Source organism: Podarcis vaucheri (assembly GCF_965113315.1).
Source record: "Podarcis vaucheri genome assembly, chromosome: 7".
NCBI lineage: Eukaryota > Metazoa > Chordata > Lepidosauria > Squamata > Lacertidae > Podarcis > Podarcis vaucheri.
The window spans coordinates 39,317,099-39,334,002 of NC_138765.1; the positions used below are offsets into that span (position 1 = coordinate 39,317,099).

Below are 16,904 nucleotides of genomic sequence, written 5' to 3' on the forward strand. Positions count from 1 at the left end.
TTCCTGGCCTGGCCCTCTTCTGTCCAGCTTTATCTGGAGGCAAGTAATGCTGTTGCCTCTCTGTATCACCTGTTACTGGTCAAAATGAGTGAAGTTTGTTACCCTCAAAATGCAAAACTTACTGAGTGTAAGAACTCTGTGTCTTCAGTTTTAAGTTGGAGAAGCAAAAATTGAGAGGCACTAACCTGAATAGAGAGAGAACAGTATGTATGCTTATGCTGGTACTGTTGTATTTCAGGGACACTCGGAAGCCTACTGTCTCACTTTCTGCCGTCGGTAAGTACCAGTTGGTTAGGTGGAATTTGAAATATTGGCATAATATTTCACTCAGTAGTTGGTGTTAAGTGCCCTGCAAAGAAGAGGTCTTGGCACTGGTTTCCAGTAGCCCACAAGGTGTCCAACCTGTGGCATGCCTGCCACTATTGGAGCAGGCAGTAGCAGATCTGGCAATGGTATTAAGCAGCCTTCCTCAACCTGGCACCCTCCAGATGTCATGCCCTACAACTCCCATCAGCCCCAACTAGCATGGTTGTGGCGGGTGGGAGTAGTAGCCCTAAGTATGTGGAGAGCACCAGCTTGGGAGAGGCTAGCATAAAGTGTCAACTTCTGCCTTACTCAGACTTTATTTCAGCAGCATAATTTAGGACAGGGCAGGGGAGACATTTTGCTGGTGTTCTTGCTAAGGCATTGTGATCTAGAGCTTCTTGGCAATTGCTGCAAATCACGAAGGAGTCTTCCAGTAGAGCCCAATCCACCTTTTGCCTATACCTGTGATAACCTATTTTTCAAATTTGACCCATGCCCCACTTGCCCAGACAGTTGCCTGCTGCATCAGTAGGCTGCAGATGAGCTGGCTTGGTTCTTGACTGGTGGCCTGGGCTGGCCTTCTCGGGTGGCTGTGCTGCACCCTGCAGCATTCTGTACTACGCCTCTGGTGACCACTCCATTTTTGAAAGCTCTTGCCCTATTCGTTGTCAATTATTTGTGCCCAGCAAGATACAATACCCAGGCTGGGCTTGACTCGACATCTCACTTGCACTTGCTGTGTCGTCGTCATACCCACCTGACCATACAACCTATTGGCATGTTGGTGTTCTTTTAAATTGTGTGTGTGCTCTGTTCCTTCTGCAGCTGGTGCCTCCCAGGTAAAATGGAATAAGAAGAATGCCCACTGCTTGGCAACCAGCCATGACGGGGATGTGCGCATTTGGGACAGGCGGGTGAGTCACTGTTGCCCCTCTAAGGGAGATGGTTGTGGTCATCTCTTGTGCAAGCTTTCAAATGAAATCTCTTCTTGCAGAAACCCGGCACTGCGGTGGAGTACTTGGCTGCTCATCTCTCTAAAATCCATGGCCTGGACTGGCATCCAGACAATGAGAACATATTGGCTACGTCCAGCCAGGACAACTCCGTCAGGGTAGGTGGGTGGGTGGGGCTGGGTTTCGAGGGCCCTTAAGCCCAGTTCTGACATGGCGCTTACCTTTCAAACTGGCTGAAATGTGAACTTCACCAGCCAGGCAGGTGGAGAGTTCCAGTTGCGCTGATCCCGGCAGTCTTCACAGCCATTGGGGGCCACTGGGAAATGAATGGAGGGTATGTGTGGGCACCAACCCATTTTGAGGGAAGAGGTGTCCTGGTGAATAAGCAACCAGTCTTTTCCATGACTACTTTCCCATACTCCTTGCTGCATGTCACAGTTTGTGACACTGCCACAGGCTAAAAAATCATTGCAGTCTTTGGGCATCTTTGCATTTTGTTTTGCAAAAGCTGGATCTGCCTGTTTTTGTGTGTGTTCTTATATTTGTGAAGTTCCATCCATGTGCAGTGACCCTGTGCGGTAGCTTAGGCTGAGAGGTCAAAATGAGCTTCATGGCTGGCTGGGAACTTGAACCTTGGTCTCCCAGATTGCAACCCAACATTCTTAACCACTGCAACATACTGGCATAACATAACCTTTCCCCTAATGCAGGGGTGACTCACCTGAGGCCCTCCAAGTGTAGTTGGTTTCCAGCTCCCATCAGCCCCAGCCTAATGTGGCCAACAGGGGTGATGAGAGGCGAAGTCAGGCCACATTTGCAGGGCCAGGCATTCCCCATCCCTGCTTGAAAGCATCCTAGCTTAAGGCAGTTTATAGGACTTTATGGGTCATTGCTTTCATTTTTTAATTATACCTGGTAGCTTTCAGAGAGGTGGTGTACTGAGTGCACTACTCTTACTTAGCTGTGTCTTTGGCCCAGTTCTAGCAAGAGGAGGGCAGCAGCATTTTGTTTCCAGACTGTTTTCAAGGATAGCCCTCCGCAGAACATATTTACCGGTACATTAATGGTGGTGACAAGGGCTTTTTCCTCTGAGGAGGGCCCCAGCTGTCTATTCTTGTGTTGATTAAAAAGCATTTCCAGCTTCAGGTGTCTTCTGGGTTTCTGGCAACCAGAACCAGGAAAACCCCAAGATGTTACAGCTGTGTTTTCTGTAGCCAGGAGGCTTCTTTCAGATATGCACATGTCTTACTACTGCTAGAAAGTCCTGCCAATAGAAAGGATGACCTCTGCTCCCCTTTCTCAGTGTGATTGACAGGGGAGTGATGGGTGAGGTTTGTGGGCAAGCCAGGGGTGGTTTGTACCTTCAAATGATACATGGAGCCCAGGTACTAAAAATCCTTTATGAATACCCCAGTCCTTCAGTGGGATGTTATTCCAAATAGCATACCGAAGGCCAGAAGTCCTTGTCACTCTGGCCATGTTGTAGTGCTCTTGTTGTGCTGTGATCTCCCATGTGTGTGTATATGTTGCTGCTGGTAAGCATCCTCTTCCTCTTCCTCCTGAACTGGCTTGTTATCTCTTTCGTTGAAGTTTTGGGATTACCGACAACCCCGAAAATACCTCAACATCCTGGCATGTCAGGTTCCTGTCTGGAAAGCCAGATACACGGTAAGGACAGAGCCAACTTGAGAAAGCTAGTAAGGCAAATGTTCAAAGAGAAAAAGCATATTTATCTGTTTTCAGGTGATGGACATATGTATCTCAGCAGGGATGTCTTAAAAGAGGCTTTCCTCCTTTTCTCCCTTGCAGTGGGAATGACTCTTCTAAGTTTGCAAACTTAATCTAAGGTGTTTGTGTATCTCCATCATACAAATATATCCCAAGCAAAAAACAACCCTCCAACACTCCTAGGTTCACATGTTTACAACTAAGATGATGTAAGACCCTCTTCTTCTCTGCCTCATGGGTGGAGTAGGAAGTAGCAGAGGTGGCAGAGAGAAGAACAGTAAATGAAGTAAATGAACAACTTGAGATTGCAGCCTGCTTCACTCTCCACCCAAGAGCCATAAGGAATAAAGCTTGTGAAAATCACTGAGGTTTGATACATTGGCACTGTTAATTAGCACAAGAGCTGGGCACACACCCAGGGGTGTTCCGCTAACTGTCAGGTCTTTCAGATGTGATCACTCACACATTACAAAGATGCATGTGTGTTGCCATGTTGTAACTTGTATTGGTGGGAAAAGGGCAACTGAGAAACATTTCAGAGTTTCTGAACCTCCAACCTTCCCCTGTGACTTCTTTTAGCCTTTCAGCAATGGACTGGTGACAGTGATGGTGCCCCAGCTGCGGAGAGAGAACAGCCTCCTCCTCTGGAATGTCTTTGACCTGAACACGCCGGTCCACACCTTTGTAGGGCATGATGATGTTGTGCTAGAATTCCAGTGGCGGAAGCAGAAGGAAGGTGCGTGACAGATACGTCCTTCTCATAGTGGCCTCAGTGTGCCTGCTGGCTGTCTGGCCCACAAAGCACAGAGGTGGCTTTGAAGCTTAAAGCCTGTTCTGGCTCTTTTTATGCAGTTTGTTTTCAATTGCATTGTGTCTTTTCTGAGTTCCCTCTCTCTGTCATGTCTCTCTGTTCTTCTACTAGTTCATTTAAAATTAAATTGCAGTAAACCATAAGAGATCCCCCCTCATCACTCTGCAACTGTATTTGCTGGGGGCGGGTGTGTGTGTGGAAATCTGTGATGGCCAAAAGAAATTGAGAACTTTGGTCTAACTATGCAGAACAAAATGCCATGCATGACACAAGCAGGGAAAGGATCTTGGGCACTTGTGGCACAAATATTGGGTTTAAGCTTCATTTCACACAGACTTCAACTTACCCATTCCTTTTATATCAAAGGAACATGGGCTGGTTTGAGCTCTTTGTATGTGATCTTTATTGAGTTTCGAAACAGGTGAAACCAAAAGAGTACATACAGAAGTGGGTCTACAAGCAAAACCCAACATTGCCAGACATCACACAAAGATAATTCTAAATTCACCCTTCTCCCTCTCCCCCACCCTTGAGAGAGCAAAAGTACAAAAATGTGGGCCAAGCGTTTAGAATGAGTAAGTCCACCTCAAAGAAAAACATCTCAAGCAGAGCACAGAGATACGCCTTCAAAATACCAGACCATCTCAAAAGAGCCAGAGTTTAAACTCTTTAATCTAAAACATCTTTCAGGATCCAAGGACTACCAGCTGGTCACCTGGTCTCGAGATCAGACACTTCGGATGTGGCGAGTTGATTGCCAGCTGCAACGGGTAAGTGACAGGTGGCATAGTCTTTCCTTTTTTGTTTTGCTCAAAGTTGCAGATGTCAGAAACCAGAAAACATCTATTTTCCAGCTAAATTGTCAGGTACCTCCTGTACCTGTTGTCCTGGGTCCATCTCCTGTTATGGGGTTTGCTTTCTGTGCTTCTGTATCAAACCTCTTTCCTGTTCCTGACTTTATGGTGGTTTCAGCAGAATAAATCAAGCAAGTGGAACCCACCTTGAGAGTATCTGGATCAACCCTTTGCACTGGCAAAATCTCTTAACTCTGATAGAAGTTCACCACCTGCTTTAACATCAGCATGGAAGCACCATTACACTAGTGTCCTTGGTCAACATCTTCATCCCACTGCTTTTAGAGTCAGGAAGCATTCCCTCAATCTAGCCTACAGCTGCCTCACCAAAACGTGGGCCTTTTCTCCTTCCTTTTGGGGCCCTGGTCAAGAGCTGCCTGTCTTTTTTTGGTAGTGGAGGTGGTGGTGGTTCAGCAGTTGTGAAACACATAACTCTGTCCTTGTATCTTCTTTCCTCTAAGCCAGCATTCCTCAAACTGCAGTGTAAGCTCCCCTTGCCCCCAACAGGAAGGGGGCATGCAAGGTGTGCCAGCAGGGAAGCTGTACAGTTTTGTCCACCTTTGCAGATGATAAACCTATAAGCAAGCAAGGCTCAGGGTTTCCCAAAGTGTGGGTGGTGATCCCTTTTGGATGGTTGCAAGGAAGCAATAATGCAGGCGAGGTCTCTTGACTCTTGTGAGAATGTTGAAATGCTGCCAGGAGATGGAGCATATTGGAGCTTACGGGGAAAAGCTGGTGTGGAGGTTATATGAACCGGGACGAGGGTTATGTGGGAGCTTGGAACAAGCAGCGTGAAGCCAGTGAGGTCTCTAGACAAGGGATGGTGCAGAAATCCTAGTTAATTTGCAACTTGGGGGGGGGCATGTTTTCCAGTTGCACCATGTTTGCTGTGCCACATCCGTGGCCTTCTCTGTTTCTGCTTTGCTGCATTTGCTGCTTCTTGTTCCAGCTGTGCTCCAATGACCTCCTGGAAGGGGTGGAGGAGCTCATCGATGGGATTTCTCTCCTGCCAGAGCCAGACAAGGCCCTGCCTTCCCAAGACACTGAGCCCCAGCAAAATGCCAACCATGGAGAAGAGGAAGGTGAGGCGAGGAGGTGCCTGGGTGGTTCGTGGAGCTGGCAGACTCTTCTGTGCCTTGTTTTGCATGTCGCTCTGTGGATGCCTCCCTAACCATGTCCCATTCCCTCCCAGTATTACTATTATTAATTCATAAATTGAAATTGAAAACAAAAAGGGAATCAATAGCATTCTAAAACAGTTAAGACACTCCAGAAATAATTACAATTAAGAACATCTAAAAGTAGTTAGTTAAAAACATTCTTGCATCCAGTGATCTCAAGGTTGCTAGGAACAGTGGTCTTCAGCCATGCTTTCTAATTCCTCCTGAAAATTAACAATGTTGGAGACAGGTGCACCTTGTTAGGGAGGGCACTCCACAGCTGGTGAGCCATTACTGAAAAGGCCCTGTCACAGGGTCAGCCCTACTACCCCTGGCTCTATCTCTTAGTAGCTGCCTTGCCCTCCACCCTAGCAGCCACAGTGGGCACCAGCCACCACGGATGTCTACAGAGAAGATTACCAGCAACAGATCTGTGCTGAACAAGCAGAGCATTTTGCAGGCAAGGGGGTTTCTACTTCAAAAGTAGAGATGGTACATAAGTTGCTGAAAGCAGTTAAGCCATTAGTCTTCAGTGGATGCTACACAACATGCTCTGGTGGGGGGGGCACTTGTTAGTGAACAGTCTTCAGTGGGTGTTTGAATAGCATAAAAGGGAGCAGGCGAATGGGTGGGAGTTACACAGGTGAGGCTCCACAACATCAGGAAGGGCTCTGTCCTGAGTTACAAAGACTTGCCTACAGGAGTTGCTCACTCTTTGCAGGTGACAACTGAGTTGCATATCTGGACTTAGACCCTAGAAGAGGGTTTGGCAGTGGTAGCCCTTGACTCATTTTAGGCAGGTGGCAAAGAGAAGAAGAGGTGGCAGAAAGTGTGAGGGGGGGGACGGACAGAGGGGGTGGCAGAAAAAGGGAAAGGGGTCTAGCTCCACCCTTTCCCGCTTTTGACCCACTGCTGGTGTTATGTAGACCCTGACAGAATGCTACTCTCAGGAGGAAACGTTCCCCACTTCAGCCTTAAAAGCACTGCTGAAGTATCAGAGCTTCAAAGAGTCCATCAGACTTCTATGGAGGAATAATCTTCCTGTCTGCCCCTGTCCAATTCCACTCTAATTCTCTCCTCATCACCCCCAAATGCCTGGCACTTTCAGCTTGTTGTCCCACCTCTTCCCACTTTCTCTGACTGGGGATGGGAGGAGGAGGGCACAGGTCCTCAGCACTGCCTTCTCTCCCTGACAGCCTTGAAAGAAGACTCTCAGAAAAGTCTCCTGGTGGGGAAAAAGCTAGACCAGCTGGGGCTGCCTCAAACCTTGCAGCAGGAATTCTCTCTGATCAACGTGCAGATCCGAAACGTCAACATGGAGGTAGGAGCCATGTCCTCCTGTTGGGTGTGCTGTTGCTTGAGAGGGTGGAATTCGCAACACCCTGTCTGCTGCTGGGTGGGGATTGTTTGCCATCTTCTGGCAGGCTGCCTTTCTTGGGCCATGACTCCTTGACAGGCCAAGGGAAGGGTCTGTAGAGACTTCCCTGGCAGGGTTGCATCCATGATGCCCTCACTTTTTGGAGTACCACTTAAGCAGAAAGCAGGGGAGGGGGGAGAGAGTGTGGAAGCAGCCAGCCCAAATACTGAGTTGCATCCAGTGTTCTTACTTAGAATAGACCCATTGATATTAATGGTCATGACTCATTGAGGCCCCCTGATTTTAGTGAGTCTGCCCAGAGTAGATCTGTGACATTGTTTTCAGCCATCCTCACCTTGAGCCCCATCTGTTTTTAGACTGCTCTGGTGGTGAATTTGCTGGTTTCATTATAAAATACAGTTCATTTACTTTTCCAAAATTGCTTTAAGCAGTATACAAAATCTGTTTTTGAAGTCTAAGGAAGAAGATACATTTGTTAAAACAAAGATTGAACCTTCAGGCAAGAACTTCACTTAAATTATTTGCTAAGTACGAACTTTAAGTGTAGCAACAACAAGAGCAGCAGCAGTTTACAAACAAAAAGAAATGTAACTTGGAACCTTCTGTGATAATAACAGTAATGATGATCAAGAGAGGCTGGTTTATTAGGGTGAATAGGGCACTGCCCCACCAAGCTCGGTCTCCCACAGCCAGTCAGCCCCCCAGCCAACTTCTTTCTTACAACTAGTCTAGATGATAGCACTGGCTGTCAACTTCCTCCTTAGTCTCCGTGTTGACCTTACAGAACTCAGCAGAAAGGAAGATGGGGACCATTCCAGAACCACTTGGCTCAGCCCACCATTTGCTCTGGTCTCCTACTGTTGGTCTCCCTGCCTTCCACCAATAGAATCCAGTTCCAATGGGTACCAGCCACCACTGAGGATGATGATTATTGCAGGGTCTAGATCGAGTCTGGTCCCCTTGCGGACCTCCACTGTTCCTTGAAGTAGGTCAGTGCAATTGGATCTACTAACAAAATATTCTCCTAACATCTCCTCTGTTCCTCCATTGACTTTGGCAGATGGATGCTGTAAATCGTAGCTGCACCGTCTCCGTGCACTGCAGCAACCACAGGGTCAAGATGCTGGTGATGTTCCCTGCTCAGTATCCCAACAATGCTGCCCCCTCCTTCCAGTTTGTCAATCAGACCACCATCCCCTCCACCATGAAGGCCAAGCTGCTGAAGGTGGGTCTGCAAGCGAGCAACTCTCTGGCAGGTGGGGTGGTAGAAGGCTGTGGAGGTCCGGGAACAGGGAGGGTCTCCACGTTGGCTGCCTACCCATGAATTCTGTCCCGAGGAACCCTCAGTCGTGGAGCCTTGATCATTGTTTGAGTGTGTGGAGAAGCTGGGTGTGTGTGTGTTCATGACCCAAACCATTCACATAGTATGCGGGGGCCTCTTGCAGATCCTGAAGGACACTTCAATGCAGAAGGTGAAACGGAATCAGTGCTGCCTGGAGCCCTGTCTGCGCCAGCTGGTCTCCTGCCTGGAGTCTGTTGTGGTAGGAAATGGCTTTCAGCGCCAACCTATCTTCTCATTTTGCCCTAGGCTCCTTGACCTTTGTTTGGAGAAAACCTCCTAGTATCCCTTTTTTCTTTACAAATCCAGAGTGCTTTACAACAGATTTTAAAACTTTTCCATAGTAGCTTTGCATGCTTTCAGTTTTTAGCATTGTACTGCTAAAGCAGAAGCATAGAAACCACATTGGACAGAGGTGCCAAAATTTGTCTATCCGCAGGGAGGGGTGGCTCTGATTCTCAAGCTGGCTGGCCCTTGTCACTGGCATGTGGGTTGCTGCTGAGGCTGGGTAGCAGGTTTCTCATCTTATGATTGTTCTGATTCCTGCATTGCAAAACATTTTGTTCCACTGACAGGAAATGTTCCTCAAACCCAAAGGGGGCATATTCCACTGCCCTCTTCTCCTTTCTATAAACCAGGCACCAGTCATGCAAGTTGCATGCTCTGTGGCAGACTGAGGACTGGGATACCAGGAACAGCACCTCTGTGCACCTCTGCTGTGGGATTTGGAAGTGCTTTGAAATCCCCATCTAGAAGTGCCCTTAAGCCTTAAGAACTAAGCCCTGGTTGGCCACAAAATGTTCTTCTTTGGCCTTGTTCTTCTACCACTGTGGCAAATGCTTTCTGATTCAGGAAGAGACCCTCCTTACGGACCACAATAGAAAATGGCAACAACAAATGATGTATCTGGGTTCATTCTGCTGCCTTCCAGTCCTAAGAGACACCTCTCCATTGGCTCTATGCTTTTTCCTTTTAAAAGCAGAAAGCTGACTAGCGCTGAGTTTCTGTGTGTGGTGACAAGACACTCAATTCCCACATGAGTAGCGTGATTGCAGGCCAGGGGGAGTTGCAGTTAAACAGCAGGATAGTAATACACACACACACACACACACACACACACACACAACACCGGTTGAAAGTCTGTTTTGTCTAATTGGTTGTTTTCAATTCTGCCTGATAAATCTACTATCCTTAGGTAGAGTAATAATGCTACTCCCATGTTCCTTCGCTTTAAACATGGCAAACTGGGAAAGTTTAAAAAGGGGACATGGCTGACCCTGCAGGCCTGCGCAATAATGTAGGAAAGTGCCTGATCCCAGGTCATACTGTGTCCATCCATCCCCATTTTGCTTCCTGTAATTGGCAGCAGCCCTCTGGAGCGTCAGACAGAAAGAGCTTTCTGGGATAGCTTTAACTGGGGTTGCCAGAGATAGAACCTGGGACTGCCTGCCTGCCTGCAATGCATGCGCTCTAGCTTAGAGCTATGCCCCCTCCCTGACATATTGGCATGTTGGTGTTTCAGGACGAAAGCCCTGTTGTCAAGATGATGGGCTCCATGCATGTAACTCTTAATCTGCTTTCTGTTTCAGAACCAGGAGGACAGCTCCTCCAGCAACCCCTATGCACTCCCAAACTCCGTCACGCCGCCCTTGCCAACATTCCCCAGGGTCTCGAATGCTTACGGCTCCTATCAGGATTCCAACATCCCATTTCCACGCACCTCTGGAGCCAGGTTTTGTGGGGCAGGTTGGTAGACTCTTAAGCATGTGAAGCTAAAGAAGGGCAGGGAAATGGTCAGGGCTCCCAGCTCGGATCTTATCCAAGAGGAGAAGGGTGTGAGTGAGTGTGGCAAGGGTACTCCACTGTGCCCTCACCCCCTTTCCCTTCGCCTGCACAGCAAGCTGTTGCTACAGTCCTGCTGGTGCAGCATCAGGAAACCTGCCCTCAAAATGAAGGAGGCAATTCACGAGGTTTGTGGACAACCCTACAAACAAATTGACATGATTCTGGGCATCTAGAAATCTTTTGTCTTAAAATCTTTGTTTCCAGGAGTGGAATAGAATTGGCAGCTTTGCAAAATAAAAATAAAAATAATTGAGTGCATATTCTAGGTTTCCAGTTCCAGGATTAGGTTCCCTTTCCTCCAGTTTATTTACTAATCTATGTATATAGCAAGGGAGCAAATTTCTATGTATTTTTTTTAAAAAAGAAAACCTGTTTGAGACAGAATAAGATTTATGATTTTGTCAGGGAGTAGGGAAGGCTTGGGTGCTACACTGGCCAAAGGAGTTGCATCCTACCAAACACCGATTTTAAGCCCTTAACAAATTTGCCCCTCAGATTTGCTGAGTAAAACCTACATTCTTATAAAATAGTTCTTTCTTGTAAAGATAAGCAGAAAATGGGTAGAATTGCCTAATCTTTAGCAAAGTGGTAGCAGCTTAAGAATAACCCTGAACAAAGCCCAAATTAGAGCAATGGTATTCAGACTTCTGTGCTCAGGGAGCAAATTCCCTACCCATTTGTCAGCTGTGGAATCTTTGCATGTGGACAGGAATTCTTGACAGCATTCTAGACTAGAGTGCAACCTCCCCCCACCCCACCCCCACCTTTGATTTCTGGGCAGTTGTGGGAGCATGATAATGCTTGGCTTGCTATGTGTCCCTAGGATAAGTATGAGCCATGCATTTGACATCTAGTATAGAAGTTGCAGGTTGGACAGATGTGCCTTTACCTGAACTGTGTGATTAATTCTGTCTGCAAGATATGGGGGAAAGGAAAAGTGCAGCAAGGGGTCAAAGCCCCTGGCCATTGGAGATCTTGGCTGGCCTTGTGAGATTCTATCTAGCCTTGACCCTAGGCTTTGCAGTACTGCATTGTGTGCTTGGCCAGAATAGACACAACCCTGATTAAAGCTGCCTTCCTGTGGGAAGACACTTAAATAACCATCCTTTCTAACTATAGAAGTGGTACCAACTATTACTTTGGAAGCTGTGTTCTTCAGTGCAGGATCTCTCATCTTCACAGGGTACTTGGTGTACTTCACACGACCTATGACGATGCACCGTGCAGTCTCCCCTACAGAACCAACCCCCCGGTAAGTACGTGGGTAGCTGACTGTTGTGGAAGCCATCTCAGCAGCAAGAGGTGTGCTCATGGCAATGCCCAGGCTCCTCCTCCTCCTTCTCTGAATGAGGGAGACGGAGTTTCAGTTTTGGCTATTGGAATGACCCATGACTCCATAGAAACACATATGCTTTGCCTATAGAAGGTCCCAGGTTCATTCCTTGGGCTCTCGGGTACCAGGGCCAGGAAGAATTTGTGCCTGAGACTTTAGGAAAGCATTATCGCCCAGAGTAGACTGTATTGTGCTAGATAGAACAGGGGTCACCAACATGGTGCCCACAGGTACACATGCACCCTCGGAGGCCTTCCCAGGTGTCCATAGGGTCCCATCCACTGCTGAGAATTTAGTCTTGAAAGAAACATCCTGTTGTATAGAATAGGTTGTGGTGTGTGTGATGCTCCCATAATAGTTTCTCAGGCTTGCAAATGTGCCCACGTGCCATAAACCTTTGGTGAGCTCTGGGATAGACCAATGGCCTGACTCGGTTTATGACAGTTTCCTATGCTTCTTCTGTGCCCTTTGCCTCAATCCCTGCTTTCTGTGATGCTGCATGGGACTGACTGTTAGCTTTCAGGAATGTGTATCTTGTGTTCAGATCCCTGTCGGCCCTCTCAGCCTACCATAGTGGCCTCATCACTCCCATGAAGATCCGTACAGAGACCCCTGGCAACCTGCGCTTGTACGGTGGGAGCCCTACACGCAACGAGAAGGAGCAGGTCTCCATCAGTTCCTTCTACTATAAGGAGAGGGTAAGTGTGTGATCTGTGGAGCTTCCTCGCTGCCTCATTTCCAGCCATTTATGCTTGTTGGAGATCACTGCCCTTAACAGCACTCTTGCAGGGTGGAGGGCAGGATTTGCCTGTCCTGTAATAGAAGCCCAAGGAGACACCTTGGATGAGCTGTGCTGCTGGCTCTCTTTGGGATGCTCTTGATTCTTCCTTAGCATTATGCCTTCACTTACTGAAAAAGGCCAGCTATCTGCAATTAGGGACTTGTCCAGCTGCTAGGTTTTTTATGCATCTGAGTGGTCCTTGGGTGGACCATGCAAGAATTCTATAGGGGTGCCTGACAGCTCTGTGGATTTGTGTGCAAGCAATCTGGACTGACAGTGTGGCACAAGAGGGCAGGCTTTTTACACTTGGGTCACACTGGGGTCCATCAGGGAGCGTGGAAATCTGCCAAACCCCTGGGTTGCAAAGGCTACGACGTTGCCTCCGGCTCCCCGCTTACTTGAGAGCTGGGCTTGTTGACTGGCTCATGCTGAGCACCTCCACTTGCCAGAGATAATTGGTTAGGTGTCCCAGGGCAGACTTACCACATCTAGTCCCTGCCCACTTTGGAAGAGCTTGAATGGCCCTTTTTTAATGAAACCGCATAGGATACAGCTGTGACTACCTTCTTGGCAGTCTTGGAGTTCCCCACGCCATCATATACTGTACGGAGGCCTAAGATGACAATCTTGAGAGTGAGTTAAAAAAACTTAACTGAGCTGATGCACTTAGAATCGGGGCTTGGGGCTCTTTGAGCTGGTCACACGAGGCTCAACTTTCCCAGCGCTATCAGCAGTTAGCAGCTTCGCAAAACCTGATGCAGCGGATAGAGACCCTCTCCCCAGCGTGGCATGTGCCACTTTGAGCCAGCCAGGTTCCCTGAAGGCTGAGTTTTCAGGGGTCTCATTTTGGAAGGAGTCTTTTGCTCTTGAAGCTGTATCTAGTCCTGCCTATTTTGGGGCCTTTCGGGGATTGAAATGCACAGGGACTGGGAGACCCAACTGACAGGGTGGTTTTAAAGTGATGAAATAAAACACAGTTGCACAGGGCTTTTGCCGTGGCAAATTCCTGTGCTCTTGGGTCAGTAATTGAGTATTTAATTTGAGTCATGGGAAGAATATTGTAGGGAAGCAGTGTGTGAAATGCCAGCACCCCAGAAGCTATCCATGGATAGCCTGGATAGGTGGAGGGATTGGCACAGGCTGAGGACTCTTCACATCTAGATGCTGAGCATTTGCTGCGCACTGATGGGGGTCATCTGAGCTCCCTTTCTTAGCAGCTAATTATTTCCTAGGAATTTGTGTGGGTTAAATTAGCCACAGGGGAAAACAGATAAGGAAAGGGAAACAACCACCTGAGGGGTGCAGCCAGCAGGACCTTCCTGCCTGTGTATTTGACTGCTCTGTGTCTCAGAGGACTCAAGGCCTCTGACCTCAGTGTCACTGTCAGCAGCGCTGGTTGCGTGAGACACTTCCCTTTCCGCAGTGAAGGACGAACAGGGGTGGGGAACCTGTGCCCCTCCAGCTGTGGTTGGACTTCTGCTCCCATCTCCCTTGACCATTAGCCATGCTGGCTTGGACTGATGGGAGAGTTGGGAGTCCAGTAACATCTGGAGTGCCACAGGTTTCCCTATCCCTGGAATAGAGGATTGATATGAGGACCAGCGAGGATTCGTATGACATCTTGGGGAAACTTGCCTCTGTTGTGCTTTTTGTGGGAAGTGGTCATGAGTATGTTTTGTATGTAGAGGGCCACAGGTCCAGCCCCTGCAATGGCAGATTGCAGTCTTTTGTCTGCACCTTGGGAGAGGTGCTGGCTCTCAGAGTAGATAGTACTGTGTCACTCCTCTAGAGGACAGACCTTTCCATCTTTCCTGTGCTGAATCAGAATAAGAAGGCCCTTGGCTGCCCTGGAATGGCACATCTCTGACTGGTCCACAGCTGGCCTCTGCCCTTGGTGCAGCACGAGGCCCCTTGGCTCATGAGTTTCTCAGCTCTGTGTTCTTTTCTTCCTCTTCTCCTTCTCTCAACGGCTCACCTTCTTCCCTCCTTCCCCTCCTGGGCGTAACATTCTCATGCACAGATGTCGCCTTGCTCTGCCAGACGGCGTTGGTCCATACAAGCAATTAACGACTTCCCGGTACTGTTTGCTGTGTTACTGCTGCCCTTGACTAACTGTCCGCTCCCCATGGGCCCAAGAATAACCTGCCACCTGCCTGGCTTTGCGTAACCCAGACTGTAGCTGGAGAGGACAACTGACTTGGGTGGGTGGAGGAATCAGGGCAGTGGGAGGGAAGGCATCCTGTGCTTATGTGAGGTGGTACTCCAGAGTCAGTTGTGTTTTCTAGGACAACCAGGATGATTATATAGCTTTTAATGCTTGGTGCTAATTGGAGCAAGATAATACTCTGCCTTGGTCAGACCCCACCTGGAGTCCCGTAACCAATTCTGGGCACCACAGTTTAAGAAGGATATTGACAAGCTGGAGTTTGTGTAGAGGAGGACGAGCAAGTCGATAAAGGGTCTGGAAACCAGGCCTTATGAGGAGTGGTTGAGGGAGTTATGGATATTTAGCCTGTTGAAGAGAAGATTGAGAGGTGATATTATAGCCATCTTCAAATATCTGAAGGGCTGTCACATGGAGAATGGGGTGAGCTTGTTTTCTGCTGCTTCAGAGGGGAGGACCTGAACCAGTGGATTCAAATTTCAAGGAAGTAGATTCTGTCTCAACATAAAGAAGAACTTTCTGTGAGTAAGAGCTGTTTGACAGTGGAATGGATTACCTCAGAAGGTCATGAACTGTCCTCCATTGGAAGTTTTTAAACAGATGGATGGCCATCTCTCAGGGATTCTTTAGTTGTGATTCCTGCATTGGATTGGAGTAGCCTATGAATAGGCTCTCTGACAGGGATGTTGGGTGGGGAGCTTCCTTTTTTCCATGCAGTATGTGGTCTAGGCTGTAGAAACAAGCTTCTTAAGAATGTTGGCCCTGGCAAGTCCAGAGCTGTTAAGGGTGTTTAAGAGGCCAAGCAATCCTCTGTTTCAGATCTTGTTTGTGCCATGAACTCACTAGGAAAGCCTTAGGCAAGTGTGTGGTCGGCCTCCTGGTCTCTGCTCCACATCTGCAAGACAAGGATAATAACAATGCTGACCTACCTTTCGGCGTGGTTGCAAGAATTATCATATGCTTGCATACGTGAAGCACTTTGAACCACCGACAGCATTAATAGGAATGCCAGTTGTTATGCTCGCTCTTCATTTCTATGACAATAATTTTGTGAAAGATTCATTGGAAATTCCTGGTGCAATCCATGTGGTGCAGTCCATGTGGATTGCAATCCACGTGACTGTTCAGATCTTTGGTCCTCTGAGGATGGGCCCTCTAGATCCTTTCCCCTCCTCGGGAGAGCAAACTCTACAAAATAGGTGAGCTTCCCTAATTTACATAATTTCTACAGAGCATTTCATTCAGCTTGCCTGAGCCTGAAATATGCTTTCCCCCTGTGCAACAGTGGTTTGGGTGAAGAGCTGTAGGGTAAGTAAGTCTGAGGAGAGGGTGTTCTTTCCAGAACCCCACCCCACCTTTCTATGAAGTCCTTCATCCAAGCTACCATTGCCATCATGTATGAGGAATGAGTTCTCCTTTGGGGGGAAAAGCCACTAAGCCTCTTGCAGTAGTATCAGTGCTGGAAGGAGTGGAACAATGTAATGCTGGAGCTATGATGTTGAAGAAGGAGATGGAATTCATGGAAGGAGGACTCTGTGTACAATTTGAAATCATCTGAGGGGGAAAAGTTGACAATGCCTCCTGCAATACTTTTGAAAAAAGGATGGAAATACAGGAAGCGGGAAATCATTTTTTCCCCTAAATGACAAAGATGGAAGCCCATGGCCACAGGAAATGGAATAGGAAGATATGGATACATCTTTAGGGGCTGTGAATTAATGTCTACATAATTTGTTAGCAAGCCCAAGTGTAGCATAAGGCTGAGTCAGCAGTTAGACTCGCCAGTAGACCCATCAAGTCAAAGCAAGTATTTTGCCTTCCCAAGTCTATGCTGCTAGTGCCATCCTTACCAGTACTCTAAGCAAGGTGGCAGCAGCTAAGTTGCAACCAACATTGGGGGGTGACATCCCACCTGGCCTCCTGTGGGGAGGGGGCTGAGTCCCATTCCAGCAGACATTGAGGTGGGGAGCTGTAGAGGCCTCAGCCCCATAGAGTTGGCAGGCCTGGGCAGCAAAGACATTGAGGGACATATTTTTTAATAAATTATGAATATTGTCTTATTATATACAGAATAAGGACTGAATGTTTTTTTTAAGTCTGGAGGTAAAGTTGTGAGATTGGACTAGAGGAAGATTAAGGCTTACTTACTTACAGGACAAACTTTTGGAATTATTGGATGGGAAGGAAAAGGAATGAACCTGCGGTGCCTGGATTTAATATCAGGAAAACATCAGCTAGCAGAGGGAGGAATA

General features: G+C 47.8%; 1 protein-coding gene across 3 annotated transcripts in view; it reads left to right on the forward strand.

Annotated features, from left to right (window-relative positions):
• WDR59 (WD repeat domain 59) overlaps positions 1-16,904 on the forward strand; it is a 43,116-nt gene that overhangs the window by 14,681 nt on the left and 11,531 nt on the right. For 2 of the 3 annotated variants that reach the window (XM_082233463.1, XM_082233465.1), the window contains 14 exons: positions 239-276; positions 1,132-1,220; positions 1,301-1,417; positions 2,850-2,927; positions 3,567-3,723; positions 4,489-4,568; positions 5,602-5,734; positions 7,009-7,133; positions 8,251-8,415; positions 8,636-8,731; positions 10,119-10,275; positions 11,557-11,626; positions 12,252-12,405; positions 14,509-14,565. In XM_082233463.1, coding sequence (XP_082089589.1) covers positions 239-276; positions 1,132-1,220; positions 1,301-1,417; positions 2,850-2,927; positions 3,567-3,723; positions 4,489-4,568; positions 5,602-5,734; positions 7,009-7,133; positions 8,251-8,415; positions 8,636-8,731; positions 10,119-10,275; positions 11,557-11,626; positions 12,252-12,405; positions 14,509-14,565 — 1,516 coding nt within the window. The remainder of the gene's footprint in view (positions 1-238; positions 277-1,131; positions 1,221-1,300; positions 1,418-2,849; positions 2,928-3,566; positions 3,724-4,488; positions 4,569-5,601; positions 5,735-7,008; positions 7,134-8,250; positions 8,416-8,635; positions 8,732-10,118; positions 10,276-11,556; positions 11,627-12,251; positions 12,406-14,508; positions 14,566-16,904) is intronic. The other variant, XM_082233464.1, reaches the window with a different exon arrangement.